The 25,120-nt window shown below is 41.3% G+C and overlaps 1 protein-coding gene across 8 annotated transcripts in view; it reads left to right on the forward strand.

The window, feature by feature from the left end:
- The window catches only part of USP6NL (USP6 N-terminal like), a 217,159-nt gene that overhangs the window by 147,445 nt on the left and 44,594 nt on the right, over positions 1 to 25,120 (forward strand). For 7 of the 8 annotated variants that reach the window (XM_055427518.2, XM_055427464.2, XM_055427492.2 and 4 more), the window contains 3 exons: positions 9,813 to 9,880; positions 11,724 to 11,806; positions 20,413 to 20,452. In XM_055427518.2, coding sequence (XP_055283493.1) covers positions 9,813 to 9,880; positions 11,724 to 11,806; positions 20,413 to 20,452 — 191 coding nt within the window. Of the gene's footprint in view, positions 1 to 5,350; positions 5,780 to 9,812; positions 9,881 to 11,723; positions 11,807 to 20,412; positions 20,453 to 25,120 lie in introns of those variants that run through there. The other variant, XM_055427454.2, reaches the window with a different exon arrangement.

Consider the following 25,120-nt stretch of genomic DNA (forward strand, 5'->3'; position numbering starts at 1 on the left):
TTAAGATTATGATTTCAAATATGTTATTAGTAACAGAAGTACTATAAAGAAGCTGAGCGCCAAATAATTGATGCTTTTGAACTGTGGTGTTGGAGGAGACTCTTGAGAGTCCCTTGGACTGCAAGGAGATCCAACCAGTCCATCCTAAAGGAGGTCAGTCCTGAATATTCATTGGAAGGACTGATATTGAAGCTGAAACTCCAATAATTTGGCCACCTGATGCGGAGAGCTGACTCATTTGAAAAGACCCTGATGCTAATGCTGGGAAAGATTGAGGGCAGGAGGAGAAGAGGACAACAGAGGATGAGATGGTTGGATGGCATCACTGACTTAATGGACATGGTTTTTGGTGGACTCCAGGAGTTGGTGATGGACAGGGAGGCCTGGCATGCTGCGGTTCATGGGGTCACATAGAGTCAGATACGACTGAGCGACTGAACTGAACTGAAATATCTCTCTGATGCTGGGTGCTCCATTTTAAAATACTGGAGATGTGTCCTATTCTTACAGCTCTTAAAATGTATATGCTTCCAATTGAAACAGAACATTCAAATGACCTACCAGGTATACAATGTTGATCTTTTTGTTTGTAAAAGCAGGAGAAGGACCTGGAGAAGTGAGGGGACGCTGTGAAAGGAGGTTGTGATGGCAGTTGGGAAACTGTTGGAAGGAACTCAGTTGAGCAACAAGGTACAGACCTGCTCACAAGGAGGACTTTTACATTTCTCCTCAGCCCCACTCGCCCTCCTTGTTGAAAACTGGGCTTCTATATAAGAATTTGAAGACATGGGTTCTGCATATTTAATGAGAAGTTGTAAAATGAAAGCATGACATCATAGAAAATGTTGACATCATGCTGCTAGTGAGACAATAGAAATATTTCGAATGGAAAGGCACAAATCCTATTTATGCCGACAAATAAAAGCTGAAATTGAGGCTTTAGGTTTGTTGTTTTGAACACTTGTATCCTATCAGACAATGCATATTACCAGAGGAGGACTATGAAGATGTATGTGGAAGCTTGTGTGACTCTTCTGAAGTGGAAATTGGGGCATTTCTGAGGACCTTTGGGTTTATGGCCTTGGTTCTTTCCTGTATTTGACTTTCAATCTTTGGCTGCCCCTGCCCTTGATCATGATTAGTTATGCTATTTTTATAATTGCAGCTATGATGAGAATCTTGTTGTTATGTTGTTTCCAAGTTAACATGGAAAGAGGGAAAGAAGCCAAATGATTTTTCTAAGATTATTGCTCTAGTGGGAGAAGGAAGGAGAGAAATGGGTTCTTGAGGTTGTACTTTTTTTTTTTTTTGATGAGACACTTGTTTAATGTGGAGTTAATCAAGTTGTGAGATGCAGGGGTGGGACTGTACTGGAGGGCTCAGAAGCAGCAGATCAGAGTTCATCCCAGCAGAGGGGTGAAAGGATTGGAGGTTCTGGATCGTTCTTCACAGGACCACCAGGGGGAGCATTTGGCTGAGGAAGTCAGGGTCTCCTGGGATGCCGCTCCAGAATAAATTTGGTTGCAGAGCAGGCGTATGTCACTTTAAGTGCCGTATTTAAGTTCATCTCTCACAGAATGACCATTTAAAATAAGTGATATTTTAGGTTCTCATGTGACTGGCGTGCCTTCCTTTATTTTGTTTGTTTCTAGTTGTATTTTGATGTTTCTAGTATTTCTCCTCTGAGCACTCCTTCCAGTCTTGGATCTAGAGCACGGCAAGATAAATGCTGAAGATTTTAGCAATGGTGCCTATTAAGATATTATTAAAAAAAACTTTATTATTGAGTTATCTTAGTTCATAATCCTACTCAGTGGACATGAATTTGAGCAAACTCTGGGAGACACTGGGGACAGGGAAGCCTGGCGTGCTCTAGTCCGTAGGGTCGCGAAGAGTCAGACACAGCTTGGTGACTGAACAACTACAACAGCAAAGTCTATGATACACTGAGAAGGTGATCACAAAATAACTGAAACACTGTTGGGCACCACTGGCACTCAGGGCCTCTTCTGTTTGAAAGGTGAGATGGCATTAAGGGACTCACAGACATGGATAACTTAGAGAATTTCAGGAAAAAGCACTTGCTGTGTGCATGCATTGCATGGGAAAGGAAAGCCAGCAGCAGCAACTCAGGGACAGGCTTGTATGTCTTAGTTTTAGGCTGAAAGGTCTGTATGATAGAGACTCTGCTGTGCCCTGCATACTGGGTACCGTTTTCCTCTTTGCAGCATCTTTTTCTCAGCTTGCTTGTGGTTTCTGCTTCCTCCTTTTTTCTGCTTGCCTTTGGTCACCATACCTGGTTAAGCTCTTTACCTCATAATGTTTCATCTTTAGCTCTCATTACAAATTGACTCTCTATCCTAGTCACGTTCCTAAGAGAGGACTGATTGAGTAACTTATGTTAGTGCATTAGGAAACTTGACAGCTGTGAAAAAGGGTTGAGGGAGATCCACTGACTGATTGGAACCAACCTGATCTCTCTGCTCAGTGACAGCACGTTGGTACCTTGGTAATTGGCCACTCCAGTGGGAATCTTCATAGCATGGAAATTGGCAGATGCCACAAACCAGAGCTCATAGCCTGTACTTCTTCCCTCCGGGAACTGGTTGCTAAGCTTTTACTGGCACACCACTGGGTAGCTGTTGATATGCATAAGCTTGAAGATGCACTGTTAAGCAAGAAAAGAGTAAGATCTAGAATTATATATAGAATGCTTCTAGTTTTTAAATAGAAACGGGACATTTAAATATATGTGCATGTGCATGCATACATGCAGATTCTTGTACAGTGTGAAGAGTTTTGGGAGAGGATGGTGGCTGCTTCTAGGAGGGGGGACTTAGGCTTGGAGTTGAGTGTATGCAGCCATTCAGATCAGAGTTCAATTTTAGACACTGTGCGTGTAGTTGATTCTGAACATTAAAAGCCAATAAAATTCTTACATAATCAAGATGTCAGTAGTCAGTATAGTTTGCTTCAGTGTTAAACATAATGATGAGGTGTGTAGAAGGGAAATATAATCCTGACACTGACAGTATCGTGGTCAGATGGATTCACTTTTCCCATGTGTATCAAATCCATAGCCACACCCCTTTGTATGTTACTTCATATCAGTATTTGACCATGACTTTTCATCACTCCCTGCTTTGTTCTGAGATTTCTAACAGTCCTCTTACCTCTTTTTGGTGTCTTTTATGTGTAAGTGTTTACCATATTGCAATAATGCCGTGATCTGTATGTTGCCTAGCATCCACTTTCTTCTTGAAGAAACTTTGTATTCCCTCTTCTAATGCAGTCTCGTAACTCTCTAGGCAGCTACCCAGGTGGCATCTGGAAATGTCCAATTTTAGCCTCTGGAGATTTCACGGATCCCGTGTCTGCTCCTCATTTTGATTCTGTTAAAGAAAAAAATTATTCTAACACTTATTACCACAATAAAGAAGACTTTATTCAGGGCTGTTTGCAAGGAGTGTCAAGAATATCACAATAGAGGAGAAAGATAGGGCTCAACTCCAAGTACAGTAAGGGATTTTTCACCAAATGAGGGCTTTGGTGGATGGAAAGTTACTAAGGGGAGACCTCAGTGACGGGGGAATCTTGCTAAACCTATGTAACAGGATTTTTGGTAGAGACAGGCCAGGGTTACTAGATAGCAGGGGTGGAGGAGGAGAAATCTGACCAGATAGGAAATGAGGTGTCAAGGGTGGGGGGATTCCCTGACTTAGCAGGATTCTTGCTATAGCTGGGTGAGGCAGGCTGAAGACGGGATGGAGGCCAAGGTCAAGGCCTAGTAAAGAAGATGACTGAAGTTTGGATAAGGAGAGAGTCTTTGTCAAAGAAACATTTTTGAGACAGTAAACTTTGAATCATTGTGTTAGTTTCCTGTTGCTGCCTGTCACAAACTTGGTGGCTTAAAGCAACAGAATTGATCCTCCTCCTGTTCTGGAGGATGGAAGTAGTTACACTGGGCTAAAGTCAGGTGTCTGGAGGGCTTATTCCTTGGGAAGACACCAGGTGAGATGCTGGGACGCCTTGGGGGTGGGGGTGGCGGGTGTCCCCTTGTCATTTTGAGCTTCTGGAGGCTGCTTGCTTTCCTTGGCCCCTGTAAATGTAATTAGACTGGCATCAAATTTCTAATTACCCAGAAGGTAATGCAGGACTTATTTTCAAAGTTCTGAGGGAAAAAAAAAATTATCATGAACTTGGAATTCTGTATCGAGACACACAACTGATTAAGTATGAAGAAAAAAATAAAAACATTTACAGATAGTACAAGGTGTGTTGAGCTGAAGATCGCCTCCCCACAACAACATCCTAATCTCTGGAAGGTGTGGATGTACCTAATATGTCAAAAGGGATTTGTGGGTGTAATAAGGATTTGCAAATGGGAAGGTGATCCTGGATCATGAAGGTGGGCACAGTGTCATCACAGGAACCTTAAGCGGAGAGGACAGGAAGGTTGGGGGAGATCTGAGGATGGAGGCACGAGGCTGGAGTGATGTGAGGGAGGGGGCCAGGAACCAAGGAAAGCAGGCAGCCTCCAGAAGTTCAAAAAGACAGGGGGACACCCGCCGCCCCGCACCCCCACATCCCAGTTTATGATTTGAACTTTTACCCCTCTCTCTGAGCTTCTGAGGTCTTTTGCCTATGTTGAATGTTAACAACTGGCTTAAGCTTAAGTGTAAGTTAAGTTTGATTGTAAACTTAATTCATTTGTGTAATTAATGTGCATTAGCGTGCCTTTAACATGGCTGTCATGTTTGCAGAGTTGTTTCCATATTGTAGGTCCCAACCCATTTTTTTAAAAAAGACGGAAGGACGCAATGAAGGGAAGAAGGCGAGACTCAACAGCATAGAGTAGAACACTTCACAGGGGTGCCCTGCAGTAGTTACGCATATTCTATCATGAAACTTTTATTTCTCTTATAAATGTGTGCTGTGTGAAATATTTACCAAACCGTCCAGAATTTAATATGTATTTGCTTAGTGTCTGAAACAGGCTGAAGCTTTCACATTAAAAAGTATCGTTAAAATTGTTATAAAATGTGCTTGAGAAGAGTATTCATACTTAGATTTAGTTTGTTTGAAATAAAAATTTTCTTTGTTGCTCCAAGGCAAGTTTTGTTAAAAGTAGTAAGAATGTGGCTAATTTTGAAGCACAAGATTAAGGCTTATTCAAAGCCCCTGTTTGTTCCTAGCTGGAATGCTGGGTGTAGGCTGGTGTGGCTCATACTTGGGATGGAGCCTGAGAGGCATGTTTTTACCCTCAACAAACATCATCTTTGTTTGAGTATCTGTAGTCTGTGTAACCACAGCAAGGTCTTTTTTCTCCCTTAGAGTATATCTCAGACCTTTTCTTTCTTGTGTTTGTTTCATAAATAGTTTAAAGTAGAGCTGCCTTCCACTCTTCTGTTTCAGTTTGTTGCAGAATGTGTGCGGGACCGCCTAACACTCTTGGTGCGCTTGCGACTGGAAAGCAGTAATGGAACCTTGGTATAGATAAATTTACTCTGTGAGGACCGAAGTGAAGTCAGTCGTGTCCGACTCTTAGCGACTCCATGGACTGTAGCCTACCAGGCTCCTCTCATGGGATTTTCCAGGCAAGAGTACTGGAGTGGGGTGCCATTTCCTTCTCCAGAGGATCTTCCCCACCCAGGGATCGAACCTGGGTCTCCACATTGTAGGCAGACTCTTTACCGTCTGAGCCACCAGGGAAGTCTGAAATCAATGAGGACTGAAGCGGTTGTTAATTCCCAGGGCCAGACTGGTTATCTAACAAAGGGTAAAGTATTTTTACATTAAAATATATATTTATTTAACATTCATCTGTCAAAATGTGTACTAGGAAAAATGGTCTGTTAATTTTGTGTCATTGGATTTTATTTAAAATTTAAAACCTTTGAGTGAATTGTTCATTACAGTTTGGGGCTGTTACAGTTCAGGTGGATGCTTGATTCTTAAAAGTTCTTACGTTTACATGGAATTAGAGGTGTTCTTAAAATGCTGTCATTATCTTCTTCTGTATATTTGTGCCCCGAGATGTTTTATACGTACTTGAGTTTTCGATCCTTAACTGCTTAAAATGTGCCTCTTATACTTTGAGACATTCTTATATTTGATGGAAAATCAATGAAAATAATTTGATTGAATTTGAGTTGAATACTGTGATAGGTTTCTTGTTTGATGACATGTGGTATAAGTGCCCAGGACCATTTCTGTTGTCGTTCAATGGTTGCCTGGAAGTCGGTGCATGCTTGCGCAGACACAGGACAGCTGCGATGTCCTCCATGGTCCTTGCTTTTAGGGCAGCAGTGAAATTTCTAAATAAGCAATAAGAACAAAGCCATAAGGATTATTCTATTACAATTCTTAATAAACTTCTCAACTGTAGATGAGACAGTGTGAAGCATAATTTAACTACAGTGAATTCTGCATAAGGACACCACTTACTGGAAAGATGATTGCCTTAAATGATGTCTCTAAACTCAGTGTTGGGAAAGATTGGCATTTCCATTTAGTCTCTTCAGAGAAGCAGGTTTGGCTATATTTTATAAGATAAGTTTGACTTTAAATCTGTTCTCTTTTACATTTATTAATACCACAGATTTTTCTCCTCATGGGGAAATAATAAGAGCTTTTAGCAGCAGCAGCAGCAGCAAAGGAATTTAAGACTAGCACTTACTTGATTCAGAGTCAACTACGCTAATCATTTTAATCATTTTTCTCCCATAACATTAGAGCACAGTTTCATCCAGTTCCAGTACAGCCTCTATTATTGGCTAGGTTTTCCTTTCTAGAAATTTCTAGACTGGAGATGGATCCATGTAAAGCATAGTATCTTAAAGCCACAAAGATGTTTTCTTGGGATATTTTGTATCTTCATTTCCCAGCTTTATACTGTTTCCAGTTCTTACCTTTATATGTTTATTAAACTTTTCATTGTTAAGTTAGAAATATAGTTGAGATTCCTAGGACTAGTAGCCGAAATAAAGGACTGGTGTAAAAATACCCCAAGAAAGCCCTCATTTATTGAATTTTGTCCAGTCACCATAGAAATTCATGCTCAGCTGTTCTGATAATGGAAATGGAATTTCCCATGTGGTCAGCGTTCCTAGTTTGATTTCTGTTCATTTGCTTCCCCTGTCCTTTTGGTAGGTGTGTGAATGCAATGTGTTAAAACTGGGTAAAGGTAGAGGGGGGAAGGAGTTGAGGAAGGCTCCTAAGTCTGCTGCTGCTAAGTCACTTCAGTCGTGTCCGACTCTGTGTGACCCCATAGACAGAAGCCCACCAGGCTCCCCCGTCCCTGGGATTCTCCAGGCAAGAACACTGGAGTGGGTTGCCATTTCCTTCTCCAATGTGTGAAAGTGAAAGTCAAGTCGCTCAGTCGTGTCCGACCCTTAGCGACCCCACGGACTGCAGCCTACCAGGCTCCTCCGTCCATGGGATTTTCTAGGCAAGAGTACTGGAGTGGTTTGCCATTGCCTTCTCTGGCTCCTAAGTCTAAACTAAGGTAATTTGTATGTGTATAACTGAGCTCAGTACCCCAGACGTCTGACTGCATTACGTGTGTGCCAGGTTGCTTCAGTCATATCCAACTCTTTGTGACCCTATGGGCTGTAGCCCGCCAGGCTCCTCTGTCCATAGGATTCTCCAGGGAAGAATACTGGAGTGGGTTGCCATGCCCTCCTTCAGGGGATCTTCTTGACCCAGGGATCGAACCTGCATCTCTTAGGTCTCCTGCATTGGCAGGTGGATTCTTTACCACTAGTGCCACCTCGGATGCATTAGTTTACTGAAAATCTGAACGACTAATCTATATTTTTTGTTATTTTATCGGACCATTGTGTTATTCACATTTCCCTCAAAGGTTTGCAATTGACACTTTGAGAAAATCAGTGGCATAAACACTTTTCCCCCCAAATAAGCTTTAAGAAATTGACAAGTTTTCATTGTGCTATTTTTAATATTATAAACAACCTTGTGATTATCTCCTTGTCATAAATTCCTAGAGGTGGAACTGTTGGGTAAAGGAGATGCCTGTTCTGAAGATTTTTGATATGTTTTATCAAGATGCTTTCCAGAAAGAGTTGATACATTTGTGAGTCCACTGAGGGTCAGTGAGGGCACGTCTCCCCACACTGTATTGAGACTGAGTAATATCAGTGCATTTTGGGGTCAGTCTGAGATAGGTGCAAAGTGGTATTTTAAAACTTGCATTTCTTTAGTTTCTGATGACTTGATTCCCCCTGCCCCCACCCCGCATGTCTTGGCTTTTAAAATTAGCTTTTATTTTTGTCAGAATTTTACTTAGTGTAAAGATTTAGGTTCTGTAAAACTTATTTTGAAAAATAACTCACTTCCACACCCCTCCCTACCTGGCTGCCCACCTATAGAAGTAACTGCTCTCCAGTCCCAGCTGATTGATTTTCTATTTACTTCCAAAGCACTGGATAACATGCCTATATTGCCACTTCCTGTTCTGCAGATTTAGTCATTATCTTATGATTTCCTGCTTTGGAGGGTGAGGATCGGGTTTGCTTCCCTGCACTCAGCCTCTTACATACACACATGCCTCCCTTCAACTCTTAGGAACTTGACTTCTTTAGTCAACTGCTTGTTTTCAACCCCACCCTCACCTCTTCTCTGGAACCTCCATCGCTGTACCACCGAGGGCAAGGATTTAAAGAATCCCATGTTGTCGGTTTAGTGGGGTTTAGGAGGAATGGATATAAAAGTGTGTTCTATCTGCCATCTTTCACTGGACATCCTTTTTTGTGTCTTTTAGTGATCATTTAATAGAGTAATGGTTAAAATTATGGGCTGTAGATTTGCTGTTTACTAGCTGTGTGACCTTAGACAAGTTGGTTAAAATCCTTAAACCTTGTTTTTTTTTTTAATCTGTGTAATAGAATTAACAGGATAAAGCCCGGAATTAAGTGTGATAAGGCATGTAAGATCGCTGCTGGCAGGATCTTACTGTCTGCCGGGCACTTCCTGAGAACAGGTTTGTCTCTGCTGCTGTTACTCCTGTGAATTCCTTGCTCATGACCTTTGCCCAGTTTCCGCTGGATTGCTTGTCTTCCTTCTTGACCAGAGGTGCCTTTTATGCAGCCGGTCGTTGATCTTTTACTTTACAGGGCTGGGGTGTGTAATCACATCCACACTGTTTCATATTGTGATCTCTACTCATCGTCAGACGTAGGTTTTTGAAAGATAACGTGATGGGTAATAAGAGAGAAGGGTATGTGTTGTGGTAAAACTGCACATTATGATAATAGTTGGGACAGGTGATAAGGGGGACCTCAGAGGCTAAATGTAAAGAAATGATTATATTCATCATGTCAGAGAAATATTTTTTTAAACCCTTAAACTTTGTCTTGCTCTAGTTTATTTTGTGAGTAAATTACCTAAATTTCTAAAAGCTCTTCTCATCACCTACCCAGGTGGATTTCATCTGAAAACTTAAACTCTCATTTCCAATTTCTACTTTAATTCTTACTTCTATGAAATTAGATCCAAATATAACTCTTGAGGGATAAGATTTACATATCCCCTAAGTTACATATCCCCATATCTGTGTTAACAGATTTGCTTTCTTTTGAGGGTGGTATGTAATATCGAAATAATAGATATTTCAAAGTTGTAGTTGTGGATACTTAACTCACCCTTGTAAGTTTATTTGATTTTTGCTGGTTTTGTCATTTTATGCAGCATCAATTTATTGTTTTATTTTCATTCGTTTTGTCTTAGTTTTATGGTTAATTAATTTTATAAATTTTTAAACAACAGTTCACTGAAATTTGATCTCTCTACAGATTCAAACCAGGATGTAGCACTTAAACTTGCCCAGGAGCGAGCTGAAATAGTTGCTAAATATGACAGAGTAAGTATTCATCATTACTCTCTAAGTAATTTTTATTTTCAAAAATATAAATAGAAGTGGATTTGCTTTTTGGAGGGCTTAAATTACAGCGGCAGTTCGTTTATCTCCCATGACTGTTGGAGTCATCTAATTCCTCTGACTTTGTCATCTGTAGTTTCTCTCCCTCCTTCCCTCTCCTCCAGCCACACTGGTCGCTGCTTATTCTTCCAGGCTTGCTCCTGTCTCAGGGCCTTTGCACAGGCTGTTTCTTCTGCATGGAACACTTGTGTGCTGGATACCCTCATGCCCTTTTGCCTCCTCTTTCTCTTCGCCCCGATGCCACCTCTTAGTGAACGCTTCTCTGACCACACTGTTGAATATCCCCCTCCATCCTCTGGCGCTCTCTGTCCCTTTCTATTTTTCACCATAGCTTTTAAAATGTCAGCATACTTTTATTACATTTTGTTGCCTGCTCTCCTTCCTAGAATGTGAACTCCCTGAGCGTAAGAATTTCTCTTGTTTGATTTGCTCTTGTATCGTAAATACCTACAACAGTTTTGGCTCATACTTGGTATTCAATAAATGTTTTAATTACATTAATATATAGAGTTAAATACCCATTTTATTTAGTTGATACGTGATATTGAAAATTGAAAACATGGATCTGAAATTTGAATTGGTACATGATGTATAATCTCTAGCTTTTTATCCTTTTTTTTTTTTTTTTTTAGCTTTTTATCCTTAAGTTAGTTGTGGAATCTGGTTTTTGATGCCCCAGAATATCACAGTTGTTGATAATTTAAAAATGTCCTTATCAGTACCTTTTATCTCTTGAGATCTATAAAGAGTTGTAGCTGTGATCTATAAATGTCATGTTTTATATTTATATTGGTTGCAGGTAGTTTTGTATCTGTTATTTTTGATGATTTGTGAGAATAACAGGAACATGAAATTATAGAAGGCCATCTGGACTGTGCCCTACAAGAACATGCAGGCACAGCTCAGTTTAACAATCTGTTCCCAGAGTTTGTTTTTAAGTTGCTTGTTTGAAACATCAGACACAGTTTCCTATTATTACGACTAGGTTTTAGCATACTCTGCAAGAAACCTAATTAATTTATTTAACTGCTTAACTAATTTAAAACCAATAGAACCATCATTCATTCATGCTTGCACGCATTTTTTTCCTGCAGTTAATACTAAGTGACCAGGTCAGGTGTCATGCTAGGCCTTGGGGCAGTCACTGTACAAATATGAGTTACAGGGGTGCTTTACCCACACGGTTCTCATGGCCTTCGTGGAGTAGAATGCGTGATCTGACTGACGGTTGTAAATACCCTCAGGTGGAGGCTCCACGAGACAGTCAGGTACAGAGTGTGAAATGTGAGGGGTGGAATAGACCCTTCTGGGGCTCCTGCTCTCATCAGTGCTGGGTCACAGCTCAGGAGGGGAATGTGATGGGCAGTGGGCTGAGGACAGAGCACTGGGCCCACCGGCACTCAGGAGGGACCCACGAGGAAGCCAGCCTGGAAGAGCAGGGCAGGGACGGGAGAACAGGACACGGTGGTGTCGTGAGGCTGCGTGAGCAGCACTGATGGGAGCACCAGAACAGTCGAGCCTGAGGATGCTGGAGTGTCCGTGGAGCTGATGGTGGGAGGCTGTTTTGACCTTGGGAAGGATAGTATTGGGGCCGGTGGAGGAGGGAGGTGGGGAAGAAGACAGGCAAAGTAGGTGGTTTGCTCTTCTGAAAAGTTAGGATGAAAGGAGAGACATAGTTTTTTCTAACCCTTGTTTTTTGGTCTTTTTAAGAAATTATTCAGTTTTGTACATTCCCAGTAACACTCTTCTTTGTCTCCTTCTGTAGGGACGAGAAGGTGCAGAGATTGAACCTTGGGAAGATGCTGATTACCTTGTTTACAAAGTCACGGATAGATTTGGCTTCTTACAGTAAGTTGCATAGTTTGAAAGCTGACTTTTAAAATTATGTTTCTGTGGTCACCTATTGCATTGATTTTCTTTGTTTTTAATAGCATTGCTGTGATTAAGACTCCAGGATTACTCCTGCAGCCTGCTTTTCTTCTTTTTTTTTTTTTTTAGTTAAATTCCTGGCATTTTTTAACCTCTATGATTGAAATTGAACTATAGCTAAGAATATAATCTTTAATATTCATTGTTTTAGGAAGAACATTAAGTGCAATAAATGAGTTATATTAATAATTTAGCAGAATTAAATGGAAATCAATAACAACTTGTATTTCCAAAATAATTATAAGGCATTTTATTTAATATAAATGCATTTAAAAAATAATTAGCAGTCAGAAGGTCAGTGTTATGCAGCCTAAAAATGAGCAATGGAAAGAAATGCCATTGATCTTCCTTACGGCTGGAAGTGTATTTGTGTTATTGCTTCTCAAAATTAATTCCATTTATCCTGAATATGTTATCAAAGAGTTGAGAACGGTCTGGAGCACTATAAAGTAGTTAGAGTGGTTTTGACCCTTGTCCTGCACTGACAGGAGTCTGCGGATTCTGGTTCCAGCGTTATTTAAACAGATTCCCCAGGCCGGGGACTCCGCTACATCTCTATAGTTCGTTTCGTTCCATACAACTTAGTAATTACCTTTGCCACTTATTCACATTTTTCCCCAGTCTCATTTATTATGAAGAGGAGAAAGCCAGGGATTTTTATTTTATGACACATGATTACATTTTGAAGAAAAAAATAAAATTTCTTAGGGGCTACCCAGCAGTAACTTTATAGTACTCAGACCTTCTTTTTCCTTTCTGTTCAGTTTTCTTGCATTTAGAAAATATTTTGTTGTATCATGTTTTTCTCAGGTCTCTCAAGCAAACAGAAACAGTTCTGGGAGTTAGAGAATGTGTGCTTTCTTCTGGCTTTGCTGGTCTCAGTTAACTATATCACGCCTTATCTGTGAAACAGAAATCATTAACTGCTCTGCATATTTAGGGCTACTTTAAGCTTTGAAGAAATAAAATGACAGAATACTACCTACAGGTCTAGACAAACCTCAGGTGTTATTATGCTACCTAATGATATCACCATATCCGAAATGTTCTCCTGAGTAGTTGTAATTAGAAGACTTTGAATTTCAGCAGACCGACAAGAGCAGTCTAACTATGGTGAAAATACTATTCTTAAAGGAAACCCCCACTTCCACTTTTTTATAAGTAAATCGGACTTGGCCACAAATGTGGCAGGAGGTGATTTTTACGCTTGTGTGGGTTCGTGTGCAGATCTGAGGTATGTGAATGCTGTTTGAAGGACACTTTGAGCATTTGGTACCATCGAGATCAGTGGGTCCCCAAATTTCCTGCATGTTAGAATTAGCTGGAGAATGTTTGTTTAAATAGATTTCTGGGTTCTATCTCAGATTTTGATTCACAAGGTAGGCTACAACTCAGCTGATTTTTGACCTCTCCAAGTGTTTGTGATGGGAGTGAACCACTCTAAAAAGATGTTTTTTTATCAAAAAATGGTCTGCTGCTGCTGCGTCACTTCAGTCGTGTCCGACTCTGTGTGACCCCACAGACAGAAGCCCACCAGGCTCCCCCTTCCCTAGGATTCTCCAGGCAAGAACACTGGAGTGGGTTGCCATTTCCTTCTCCAAAAAAAAAAAAAAATGGTCTAATACAGTACAAAATAACATGAAAAGGACTTCCCTGGTGGCTCAGATGGTAGAAGAATCTGCCTGCAATGTGCGAGACCTGGGTTTGATCCCTGGGTGGGGAAGAACCCCTGGAGAAGGGAATGGCAACTATCTTGCTGTATCTCACTGTGCACACTGTTCGCTGAACCCAGGATAGGCAAGGCATGAGCTAAGAGGCTGGAAGAAGACTCGAGGAACCGTAGGAACTGCAGACATATTTATTCTGTCCTCTCATGGCTGATGCAACAGACATAGCATAACCTAATACAACACAACCACTCTCCTGGATGACGCAGCAGCTGGAGCAACAGACATGCTACATTCTCCCCTCTCATGGCTGATCCAACGGACACAGCCATGACACAGCACTAAATGCTGCCGCTTCCCAGCTCACATATGCACACAGTACCTCCTGACACGCAAGTTCCATGCTATAAATGATCTCAGCTGTTATATAGTCACTATTTACAAAACGTGGGGCAAGAGGGCCTGAACATGCCATCTTGGCTACTTTGCTCTCTCCCCACAGAAACCCAGTCCAGTATTCTTACCTGGAGAATTCCTTGTACAGAGAAGACTGGCAGGCTACAGTCCATGGAGTCCCAAAGAGTTGGACATGACTGAGCAATTAACACTAACACATATGAAAACCTCTTAATGTTCCAGAAGGGCCTGGGAGTTACCTAAATTCTCTTTCCTCATTGCTGTTAACAACTAGGTTCTGGCCCAGAAGCCTAACCTGTATTTGGCAATCTAAAAATCACACTCAGTTATTCCACATTTGTTTTCACCTCTGTGCTCAGGTCTGTTTGTCTCTAGTGGGGAATAGACCAGTGATTTACCTTACTAATATCAGCTCGTGTTTACTGAGCACTTATGTGTGCGCTGTTCTAAGCTGTTTACGTGGATTATTCCTTTCTAAGCCTCTTAGACACAGGTACTCCTTTTATCTTCCTTAAGATGAACGGAAGCACGGAGAAACAGCTTGCCCAGGTTCTGCTTGCAGTAAATGTCAGCTCCAAGCAACTGACTTTGGCAGCTCACGGCAGAGCCTGAGTTCGGAACTTCTGCGTTCTACTGCCTGTTACTATTACTCCTCTGTAGTTTTTTAATAAGAGAAACATCGCTGAAGCTCTTTGAAATGCCTGGAGGAAAATTAAAGGGGAAAAGAAGAATGCCTAAGAAGGGGGCCTGTTTGAAATGATTCCTCTCCTGAGATGGACGCTTAGATAGTGGTGAGCTCACCCGGTCTTTGGAAACGAGGCCGAACCAGTTCTCAGGCCAGCCCGCTGAATTTTTTATTTACTCTGTGATTCAAACCTAAAACTGGCCCCACGAAGGAAAATGAAGAACATAGAAATGGGGTTTAGTGTGATGCTGTGCTTTATGGAATTTCACACAAGCACTGATTTTTGTTACAGCGCCTCATTTCAGTGAGACGCTTTGTTCCAAGGTTGCTGCTGGTGCTTCTGATCACTGGTCACTGTAGACTGGGGTTTGCTGCGCTATTGAATAAAGTCACCTGGTGCAGGCATCTAGACCTTGCTCCCTATCATACCTCGATCAAAAGAGCATTTCTTGCTGCTGTTTTAGTTCTTTGTAATTTTTGATTGGTTCTATGGTAAACATGGGTTTTAAGTGTCAATATCAATAAAATGGTACAAAGTAACTTTGTAGCCTTCCCTGAAGGCTGCTGACTTCATGTATAATGACAGTTTTTGTAACTTAAATTACTTGTTATATGTGAAGAAGGATGACCATATTTAACAAACACAGCACAGGACTAACTTGGTTTTATAGCAGATTTCACAATAAATATAACAACTGTTGGCAAACCAGCCTGGCTTGCTGGTGGAACAGGATCATCTTTGTTTAGTATGAAGAAATGGGGAGCTGTCCCCAGCTATGTGCCTGTGATGCAGCTGGAGAGAAAGTCCAGCTTATTTAAGAACTTAGAGAACTTTCAGCATTTGAACTTTCAACTTTTTTTTTAAATTTTTTTTCAAAAATAGTCACTGCTCAACAAAGAATGCTTGGTATTTGGATAATGATAGATAATGCTTTTAGGTCACAAGTTATTAATAGAAGAATTACAAGGAAACTTTTTCAAAAAAACATAAAATTAATACCAAGCCTCAGATTTTCAACCACTTCTTAAAAACGTGTATACGTTGTCTGAAGTTTAGTATAACTGTATAAATAATTGAAAGCAGAATAATGGCGTTTTTGTTAAAGAGTATCTGTTTTAATGACAGGGCCTTGAGAACTCCTTCTACCCATCCAATAATTTTAACTGATTTTGACTAGTGTTACTCTAAGACAAAATTTGCTACAAAATCTGAAGTGAAATTTAGTCTGTATATTGAGCTAACTGATTTTAACAAGTTATTTAACTTTTATGTTTCCAAATGAAACTTTACCTCTTAGTTACAGAAATACTCAGCCTGAGCTAGTGAAAAACCAAAAGTACATACAATCTAATTAGTAATTTCTTTTAAGCTTACTGCTGCTGCTGCTGCTGCTAAGTCACTAGCTTTCTAGCAGATTGAAAAAACAAATAGATCCAGGTAAGGTCCCTGTATTTCCAGCTATGACTGTAGTTGTTTTTACTTAGTGTATTTCTACGAGGCATAGCTTGCTGTCAGCCTGGTGTTTTCTTTAAGCAGTCTCTAGGTGCCTCTTTTCATTAGAGGACAAACCTTTGTTTTCTAAAGCAGAGGTAGGCAGACATTTCCATGAAGACCAGATCTTAAGTACTTCTTGGCTTTGTGAACCGTATGGTCTTTGTTACAGCTGTTGAACTCTACCACGGTAGCATGAAAAAAATCACAGACAATACATAAATGAGCATGGTGGTGTTCCATAACATCTTATGGAAAAACCTGAATGAGCTTTTTGGGCAACCCAAAGTGGCTTAAAGACTTGAACATAAGACATGAAACTCCTAAAAGAAAACTTACATGGTAAACACCGACTCGATGGACATGAGTTTGAATAACTCCAGGAGTTGGTGATGGATGGGGAAGCCTGGTGTGCTGCAGTCCATGGAGTCCCAAAGAGTCGGACACAACTGAGCAACTGAACTGAAGCTCCTTGTCTTGGGCTTGGTGATGATTTTTTGGATTTAATGCCAAAAGCAAAGTCAAACAAACAAGCAAAAAGCAAGTGGAACTATATCAAGGTAAAAACTTTCTGCATAGCAAAGGAAACCATGAACAAAATGAAAAGGCAGTCTACTGAATGGGAGAAAAGACTTGCAAATCATGTGTCTGATAAGGGATTAATACCCCAAATATATGAAGAACTTGTTTAACTCTAGCCAAAAAAACCCTCCAACCAATCCAAGAATGAGCAGAGGATCTGAATAGATACTTGAGGTACAGGTGACGAACAAGTCCACGGAAGTGTGTTCAGCATCACTAATCATGAGGCAAACGCCACGCCAAATCACAGTGCAATATCAGTAAGTTTTGGCAAAGATGTGGAGAAAAGAGAACCCTTGCATACTATTGGTGGAAATTGATGCAGTTGCAATGAAAAATAGTATGGAGGTTTCCAGAAAAATTGAAACCAGTACTGCCATATGATCCAGCAACTTTAACTTTTGAATATGTATCTGAAAGAAATGAAAACACTAACTCAAAAATATATCTGCATCCACCGTATTCATTGCAGCAGCATTCTCAGTAGCCAAGACACAGAAAGAACCTAAATGTCCATCAACTGATAATGGAAATGTGGTGTTTATCTACAGTGGAATATTATCCACCCATAAAAAAGAAGGAAATTCTACCACAACAAATTTTAGCAACAGCATAAATAAACCCTGATGGAACTCTACTAAGTGAAATAAGTCAGAGAAAGACAAATGCTCACTTGTATGTGAAATCTTAAAACAGTAAAACCCAAACTCATCCATACAGAGAACATGTTGGTGGTTGCCAGAGGTGGATTCATTCTATAGGATCTGCCTGACGCAGACCATGTGGCCTGAGCAGGTGGTTCCCATCTTTCCACAGACACATGCAGTGCTTGGTTCAGGTTCAGTGTTGACAGCAGGCACAGTTAGGCCTGTTAGTCTTATCTAGTGAATGGGAGGACGCTGAAGAACTTGACCTGTGGTGGCAGCCAGAGATGGCACTTCATTTGCAGTTAGGAATGTTCAGTGTTAGGATATGTTCAAGTCAGCCACATGGAAGGTTGCTCTTGCCCAGGGCAGCCCGTTCACCCCAGAGAAACCACTCTTGGTGCACCCAGAGTTTGCCAGATGTTCTTATTCTTTCAAGATGTCCCCGCTGACCCCATCACTTCGCAAGTATGTTCCAGTGATGTCCACAGGCTGCCTTCTGCTAGTCAGTGAAGAATGGATGCGTGCCATTCATACATCACTGACCCCAGTAATCAGGTCACAAATTAGCAGGGAAAGTTAGACTAAGAGCTGTTTTAAAAAGGAAAAGATGAGTATCCACTTATAAAAAAGCAACTTATATTTAATCTTCAAAACTTCTTTTCTTCTTGAGAATTGATTTCTTAGCCTGTTTTTCATACACTCTTGCACAATCTGAATATAGATACAAATCTAAGTTTGAACCCACTGGGTTAGATAATGCTAAGCATCTCTGTATTAGGTTAAGTGATGGTGACTGAGTGAAAATGTTAGTTTTCTTATCTGTGAAGTGAGGGGTTATACTAGCTTTCTGAGATCTCTTTCGGCTCTTAACGCTTTGTGGTCAGTTTTGTTGCTGTGGCTTTATACTTCACCTAAGAACTCTTCAGAGCAGCGAAAGAATGCTTTTGAAAACATTGGACTCTTGTGTACTGTGTTGTGTTCTTAAAACTGTTAATATCTGGTATGAAGATAAAGGCAAAAATGTGTATGCTGCTGCTGCTGCTGCTAAGTCGCTTCAGTCGTGTCCGACTCTGCGCGACCCGACAGACGGCAGCCCACCAGGCTCCCCCGTCCCTGGGATTCTCCAGGCAAGAACACTGGAGTGGGTTGCCATTTCCTTCTCCAACGCGTTAAAGCAAAAAGTGAAAGTGAGGTTGCTCAGTCATATCCGACTGAGTGACCCCATGGACTGCAGCCTACCAAGCTCCTCCATCCTAAAATGTGTATAGATCTTGTCAAAACCAGACTTCCCTGGTGGCTCAGATGGTAAAAATCCGCCTGCAATACAGAAGGCCTGGGTTCGATCCCTGGGTTGAGAAGATCCCCTGGAGAAGGGAACGGTTACCCACTCCAGTATTCTGGCCTGGAGAATTCCATGGACAGAGGAGCCTGGCAGGCTACAGTCCATGGGGTCACAAAGAGTCAGACATGACTGAGTGACTTCCACTCACTTGTCAAAACATCATTACCTCTAATAGAACAACTCAAAGCACATAACACTGTTTATAGATAGTACAGATAGTTGTTTTTACATTCAGTTCAGTTCAGTTCAGTCGCTCAGTTGTGTCCGACTCTCCGCGACCCCATGAATCACAGCACGCCAGGCCTCCCTGTCCGTCACCAACTCCCGGAGTTCACTCAAACTCATGTCCACAGAGTCGGTGATGCCATCCAGCCATCTCATTCTCTGTTGTCCCCTTCTCCTCCCGCCCCCAACCTTTCCCAGCATCAGAGTCTTTTCCAGTGAGTCAACTCGTCGCATGAGGTGGCCAAAGTATTGCAGTTTCAGCTTTAGCATCAGTCTTTCCAGTGAACACCCAGGATTGATCTCCCCCAGAATGGACTGGTTGGATCTCCTTGCAGTATAAGGGATTACTGACAGTTAATACAAGAGTCTCTGAATGTTTTATATTGAAAGTGATATCACAAAATTACTGTATCAGAGAAATGGATTTGATCTTTCATTGTACATTAAAAAGTTATTCTTTTTGAAGTTTTGGCAAACGCTGCTTTTCCTGTTTACAGAGTAAAAGTTTAAGTTTTCTTTTTAATTCTTAAGTCTATGAGAGGCAGCTTTATTTCCTTATACTAATTGTTTTGAACACTCATTTGTTACGGGCTATAGTTTGAGACAGAGAGTGGAGGTGATGGTCTTGGGTAGAGGTTGGCAAATGATGGCCTGTGGGCCAAGTCCAGCTTTCCACCCGTTTTTGTAAACGTTTTATGGGAACTAAGCCACACCTGGTTTACATGCTGTCAGCATCTGCTTTCACAGTATGACATCAGAGTTGAGTAATTATGAAAAAGACTATGGTCCACAAAGCCTAAAATATTTGCTGTTTCAGTATTTACCTTTGCAGGAAAGGGTTGTTGACCCCTGGACTAGAGCAGTCTGTCCAGTGGAAATTTCTGCAGCATTTGTGGAAGTGTTCTCACTGTATCCATACTGTTCAGTGTGGTAGCTGAGTTATGGCTTGTGAGGCTGATGACTGAACTTTTAATTTAACTTCTTTTTATTTTACATTTAAAATTAAACAGCTACCTGTGGCTAAAGATGACGAGATTGGGTAGAGTGTGTCTAGAGATTTGAAGACAGGAGATATGGTTTCAGAATGGTGTTTTGTTTAAGTCTCTCAGTCATGTCTGACTCTTTTGCGACCCCATGGACTGTAGCACTCCAGGCACCTCTGTCCTTGGGACTCTCCAGGCAAAAATAACTGGAGTGGGGTTGCCCTTCTCTAGGGGATCTTCCTGACCCAGAGACCAAACCTGCGTCTCCTGCATTGGCAAGCAGATTCTTTAACACTGAGCCACCTGGGAAATGTGTTTACAGAATAGCTTATTGTTTTATGTTGAATGTGGTGGAATGGAAGCTTACATAACTCTTGTGATGACAGGTAGATGGTTGGACATCATGTGTACCTACAGATTTATAGTTTTTAAAAAATATTTTCCCTGATTTCAACTATTTTACATCCATTGTTTTTCCTTTGCAGTGAGGAGGAGCTCCCATATCACAATGCAGCTATGGAACGGGTAAGTCCAGTTCTGTGTTCATTTTTCATTACTGGGGAATTACATTCCTCAGAGGAAGAAAAGTTGCCACTTTTGTGATTGAGGGTGCTGTTATTACCTGTCAGTGCTGCTGTCAGCATTAAAATTTGACCCTCCGAATATCACTGTAAGAAAATAGTTAAATTAATGGTGAAACAACTTTAGATTTTATGGAACTTCTGTAGGTACTTGGAAAAAAGGAGGGGTGGCCATTAGCAGAGGTTGCACATGGATGGTGGTTCTCTGTCAAGGCCGCCTCGGGACATGGGCCTGGTGAGAGCGCATGCTCAGGAGCCCAGGCCCCTACACTGTAACCCTGGGCACCTCTCTAGCACCACATGGCTCCTACAGCTCTGGTCCAGACCAGCTGCTGTTTGCAACACAACTGTGTCACGAGGTTTCCTCCGCATCTCCCACAGATGACTGCAAAAAGAGTTTGCTGTAGTCGAATAAGTATGTTTGCATTTTAAAGACTTAAGTCTTATATATAGTAAACCTGTCGGGCTTTGGTAACTGAGTGGTTCCCCTTTCTCATTGCACTTGGCTGGGGCCTGGCTCCACAGCTGGGTGTGCTGACACTTAGGGACTGATCGTTCAGAGTCCTATGGAGTCCCCTCCCCGCCTCTCCATTTTCTCATCTACCAAAAAATGAACTGTCAGAATTCATGAATGGAGAGGGAGACTGTTGATCAGGGACATTAGTCTGTTCGTTTATGTTTGACGGGTAAACGAGGCTGAGTTTCACAAAATGGAGGTAAAATTGGCGCTGGAATTTGAAAAGCATTTTAGGGAATCTGAAATAAAATTCTTCTGAAAATTAATACTGTAGTATAATGTTGGATAAAATTGCTATTTTATATATACCATGTAAAGAACCCTGTAGGTATTTCCTGAGGTTGAATTCTCCAGCGACTGCCTGATTCTCTTTGTGTCTTGATGTTTGGGCAAAGGAATTTCTTTTAATAAAGCTGTATTACTTCTTAGCAACGATGTATCAAGTGGGGGCCTAGAATCAAGACAGTAGCCTGGAATATCAGGGAAACATGACATGGTTTTGGTTTCTGTAATGCTAGCTGTTTGGCAGTGACTGGAGGCAGGCCAGGGGAGACAGTTGAGGGACATAATCGTGGCTTTCAGGGCCTGGTATTCCTGTCATGCGAGGGCAGTGCTGCTGGAGGAGAAGGCTGGTCCCTGCGGCCCTGGGTTGCTGGAGAAGGAAATGATGGTGCAGTGCTTTCTACCAGCTCTGCTCCTGGGGAGCTTGTCCTGCTCCACTTGGACATGGATACACAGGGTGGTGTCCACCCTCTGGCCATCCTCTCTCTGTTAGTGCCCTGACTTGGCTTATCCTTGGACCCCCTGGATCCCATCACTGTTAGGTCTTCAACCCCATCTCTTCCCACCACAGGTCGGGACCTCCCCAGTCCTGCTTCTTCTGACTTAACCTTCCTGCCCCTGCAGCGCTGGTGTGGCTCTGTGCAACTGGGGAAGACTCCCAACTGGGATGAATGGCTTTACTTTGCATCCAGGATCTCAAACCTCAGCTGCACATTTATGCTGCCTGGACTCCATGCCATGCCTTCCTGGTGAATTTCTGCTCCCGCTTTAACTAGTGCCCTTTCCTCTTCCCTCTCAAGCCTCCTCCTCCGGCCTCGCTCAGCTGATGTGCTCGCTTGTGCTTCTCATTTCTCATCTCTGTATTGTCGCCCCAGGTCATCAGTTCCCAGCTCCCTCCCACACTGTGATGTGGTTGGTTGACCTCTCACTCTCATACGTTCTCTCTTTTTTTTTTGATTAATTTAATTGATGGCTAATTACAGTATTATAGTGGTTTTTGCCGTACATTGACATGAATCAGCCGTGGGTGTACATGTGTCCCCATCTTGAACCCCGCTTCCACCTTTCTTCCCATCCCCTTCTTCAGGGTTGTCCCGCTGCACCAGTGCCCTGTTTCATGCACTGAACTTGGACTTGTCATCTGTTTCACATAATGTAGTATACGTGTTTCAATGCTGTTCTCTCAAATCCTCCCACCCTCACCGTCTCCCACAGAGTCCAAAAGTCTGTTCTTTATTTGCTGTCTCACATATAGGGTCATTGTTACCATCTTTCTAAATTCCGTATATATGTGTTAATATACTGTATTGGCCTTTTTCTCTCTGACTTAATTCACTCTGTATGCTGCTGCTGCTGCTAAGTTGCTTCAGTCGTGTCCAACTCTGTGCAACCCCATAGATGGCAGCCCACCAGGCTCCCCCGTCCCTGGGATTCTCCAGGCAAGAACACTGGAGTGGGTTGCCATTTCCTTCTCCAATGCGTGAAAGTGAAGTTGCTCAGTCATGTCTGACTCTTAGCAATCCCATGGACTGCAGCCTACCAGGCTCCTCCGCCCATGGGATTTTCCAGGCAAGAGTACTGGAGTGGGGTGCCATTGCCTTCTCTGTCACTCTGTATAATAGGCTCCAGTTTCATCCACCTCATTAGAACTGATTCAAATGTGCTCTTTTAATAGCTGAGTAATATTCCATCGTGTATATGTACCACAGCTTTCTTATCCATTTGTTTGCCGACGGACATCTAGGTTGCTTCCATGTCCTAGCTGTTGTAAACAGTACTGTGATGAACATTAGGGTACACATGTCTCTTTGAATTCTGGTTTCCTCAGTGTGAATGCCCAGCAGTGGGATTGCTGGGTTGTATGGCAGCTCTTTTACAGTTTTTTAAGGAATCTCCACACTGTTCTCCATAGTGGCTGTACTAGTTTCCGTTTCCACCAACAGTGTAAGAGGTTCCCTTTTCTCCACACCCTCTCCAGCATTTATTGTTTGTAGACTTTTGGATAGCAACCATTCTGACCAGCGTGAGATATGGTACCTCATTGTGCTTTTGATTTGCATTTCTCTGATAATGAGTGATGTTGAGCATCTTTTCATGTGTTTATTAGCCATCTGTATGTCTTCTTTGGAGAAATATCTGTTTAGTTCTTTGGCTTATTTTTTGATTGAGTCATTTATTTTTCTGATATTGAGCTGCATGAGCTGCTTGTATATTTTTTAGATTAATTCTTTGTCAGTTGCTTCATTTGCTCTTATTTTCTTCCATTCTGAAGGTTGTCTTTTCACCTTGCTTATAGTTTCTTTCGTTTTGCAAAAGCTTTTTAAGTTTAATTAGGTCCCATTTGTTTATTTTTGCTTTTATTTCCATTACTCTGGGAGGTGGGTCATAGAGGATCCTGCTGTGATTTATGTTAGAGAGTGTTTTGCCTGTGTTTTCCTCTAGAAGTTTTATAGTTTCTGGTCTTACATTTAGATCTTTAATCCATTTTGAGTTTATTTTTGTGTATGGTGTCAGAAAGTGTTCTAGTTTCATTCTTTTACAGGTGGTTGACCAGTTTTCCCAGCACCACTTGTTAAAGAGATTGTCTTTTCTCCGTTGTATAGTTTTGCCTCCTTTGTCAAAGATAAGATGTCCATAGGTGCATGGATTTATCTCTGGGTTTTCTGTTTTTGTGCCAGTACCATACTGTCTTGATGACTGTAGCTTTGTAGTATAAAGTCAGGCAGGTTGATTCCTCTAGTTCCATTCTTCTTTCTCAAGATTGCTTTGCTATTTGAGGTTTTTTGTATTTCCATACAAATTGTGAAATTATTTGTTCTAGTTCTGTGAAAAATACCATTGGTAGCTTAATAGGGATTACATTGAATCCATAGATTGCTTTGAGTAGTATACTCATTTTCACTGTATTGATTCTTCCAATCCATGAACAAGGTATATTTCTCCTTCTGTTTGTGTCATCTTTGATTTCTTTCATCAGTGTTTTATAGTTTTTTTTGTATAGGTCTTTTGTTTCTTTAGGTAGATTTATTCCTAAGTATTTTATTCTTTTCATCGCAATGGTGAATGGAATTGTTTCCTTAATTTCTCTTTCTGTTTTCTCATTGTTAGTGTATAGGAATGCAAGGGATTTCTGTGTGTTAATTTTATATCCTGCAACTTTACTATATTCAGTAATTAGCTCTAGTAATTTTCTGGTGGTGTCTTTAGGGTTTTCTGTGTAGAGGATCATGTCATCTGCAGTGAGAGTTTTACTTCTTCTTTTTCAATCTGGATTCCTTTTCTTTCTTTTTCTTCTGATTGCTGTGGCTAAAACTTCCAAAACTAAGTTGAATAGTAGTGGTGAGAGTGGGCACCCTTGTCTTGTTCCTAACTTTAAGGAAATGCTTTCAATTTTTCACCATTGAGGATAATGTTTGCTGTTGGTTTATCATATATGGCTTTTATTATATTGGGGTATATTCCTTCATGCCTGCTTTTTGGAGGGTTTTTATCATAAATGGATATTGAATTTTGTCAAAGGCTTTCTCTGCATCTGTTGAGATAATCATATGTTTTTTATCTTTCAATTTGTTAATGTGGTTTATCACATTGATTTGTGAATATTGAAGAATCCTTGCATCCCTGGGATAAAGCCCACTTGGTCATGATGTATGATCTTTTTAATATGTTGTTGGATTCTGTTTGCTAGAATCTTGAGGATTTTTGCATCTATGTTCATCAGTGATATTGGCCTGTAGTTTTCTCTTTTAGTGGCATCTTTGTCAGGTTTTGGGATTAGGGTGATGGTGGCCTCATAGAATGAGTTTGGAAGTT

The sequence above is a fragment of the Moschus berezovskii genome, chromosome 15 (assembly GCF_049115385.1).
Source record: "Moschus berezovskii isolate FMDL1 chromosome 15, NW_MosBer_1.0, whole genome shotgun sequence".
Classification (NCBI taxonomy): domain Eukaryota; kingdom Metazoa; phylum Chordata; class Mammalia; order Artiodactyla; family Moschidae; genus Moschus; species Moschus berezovskii.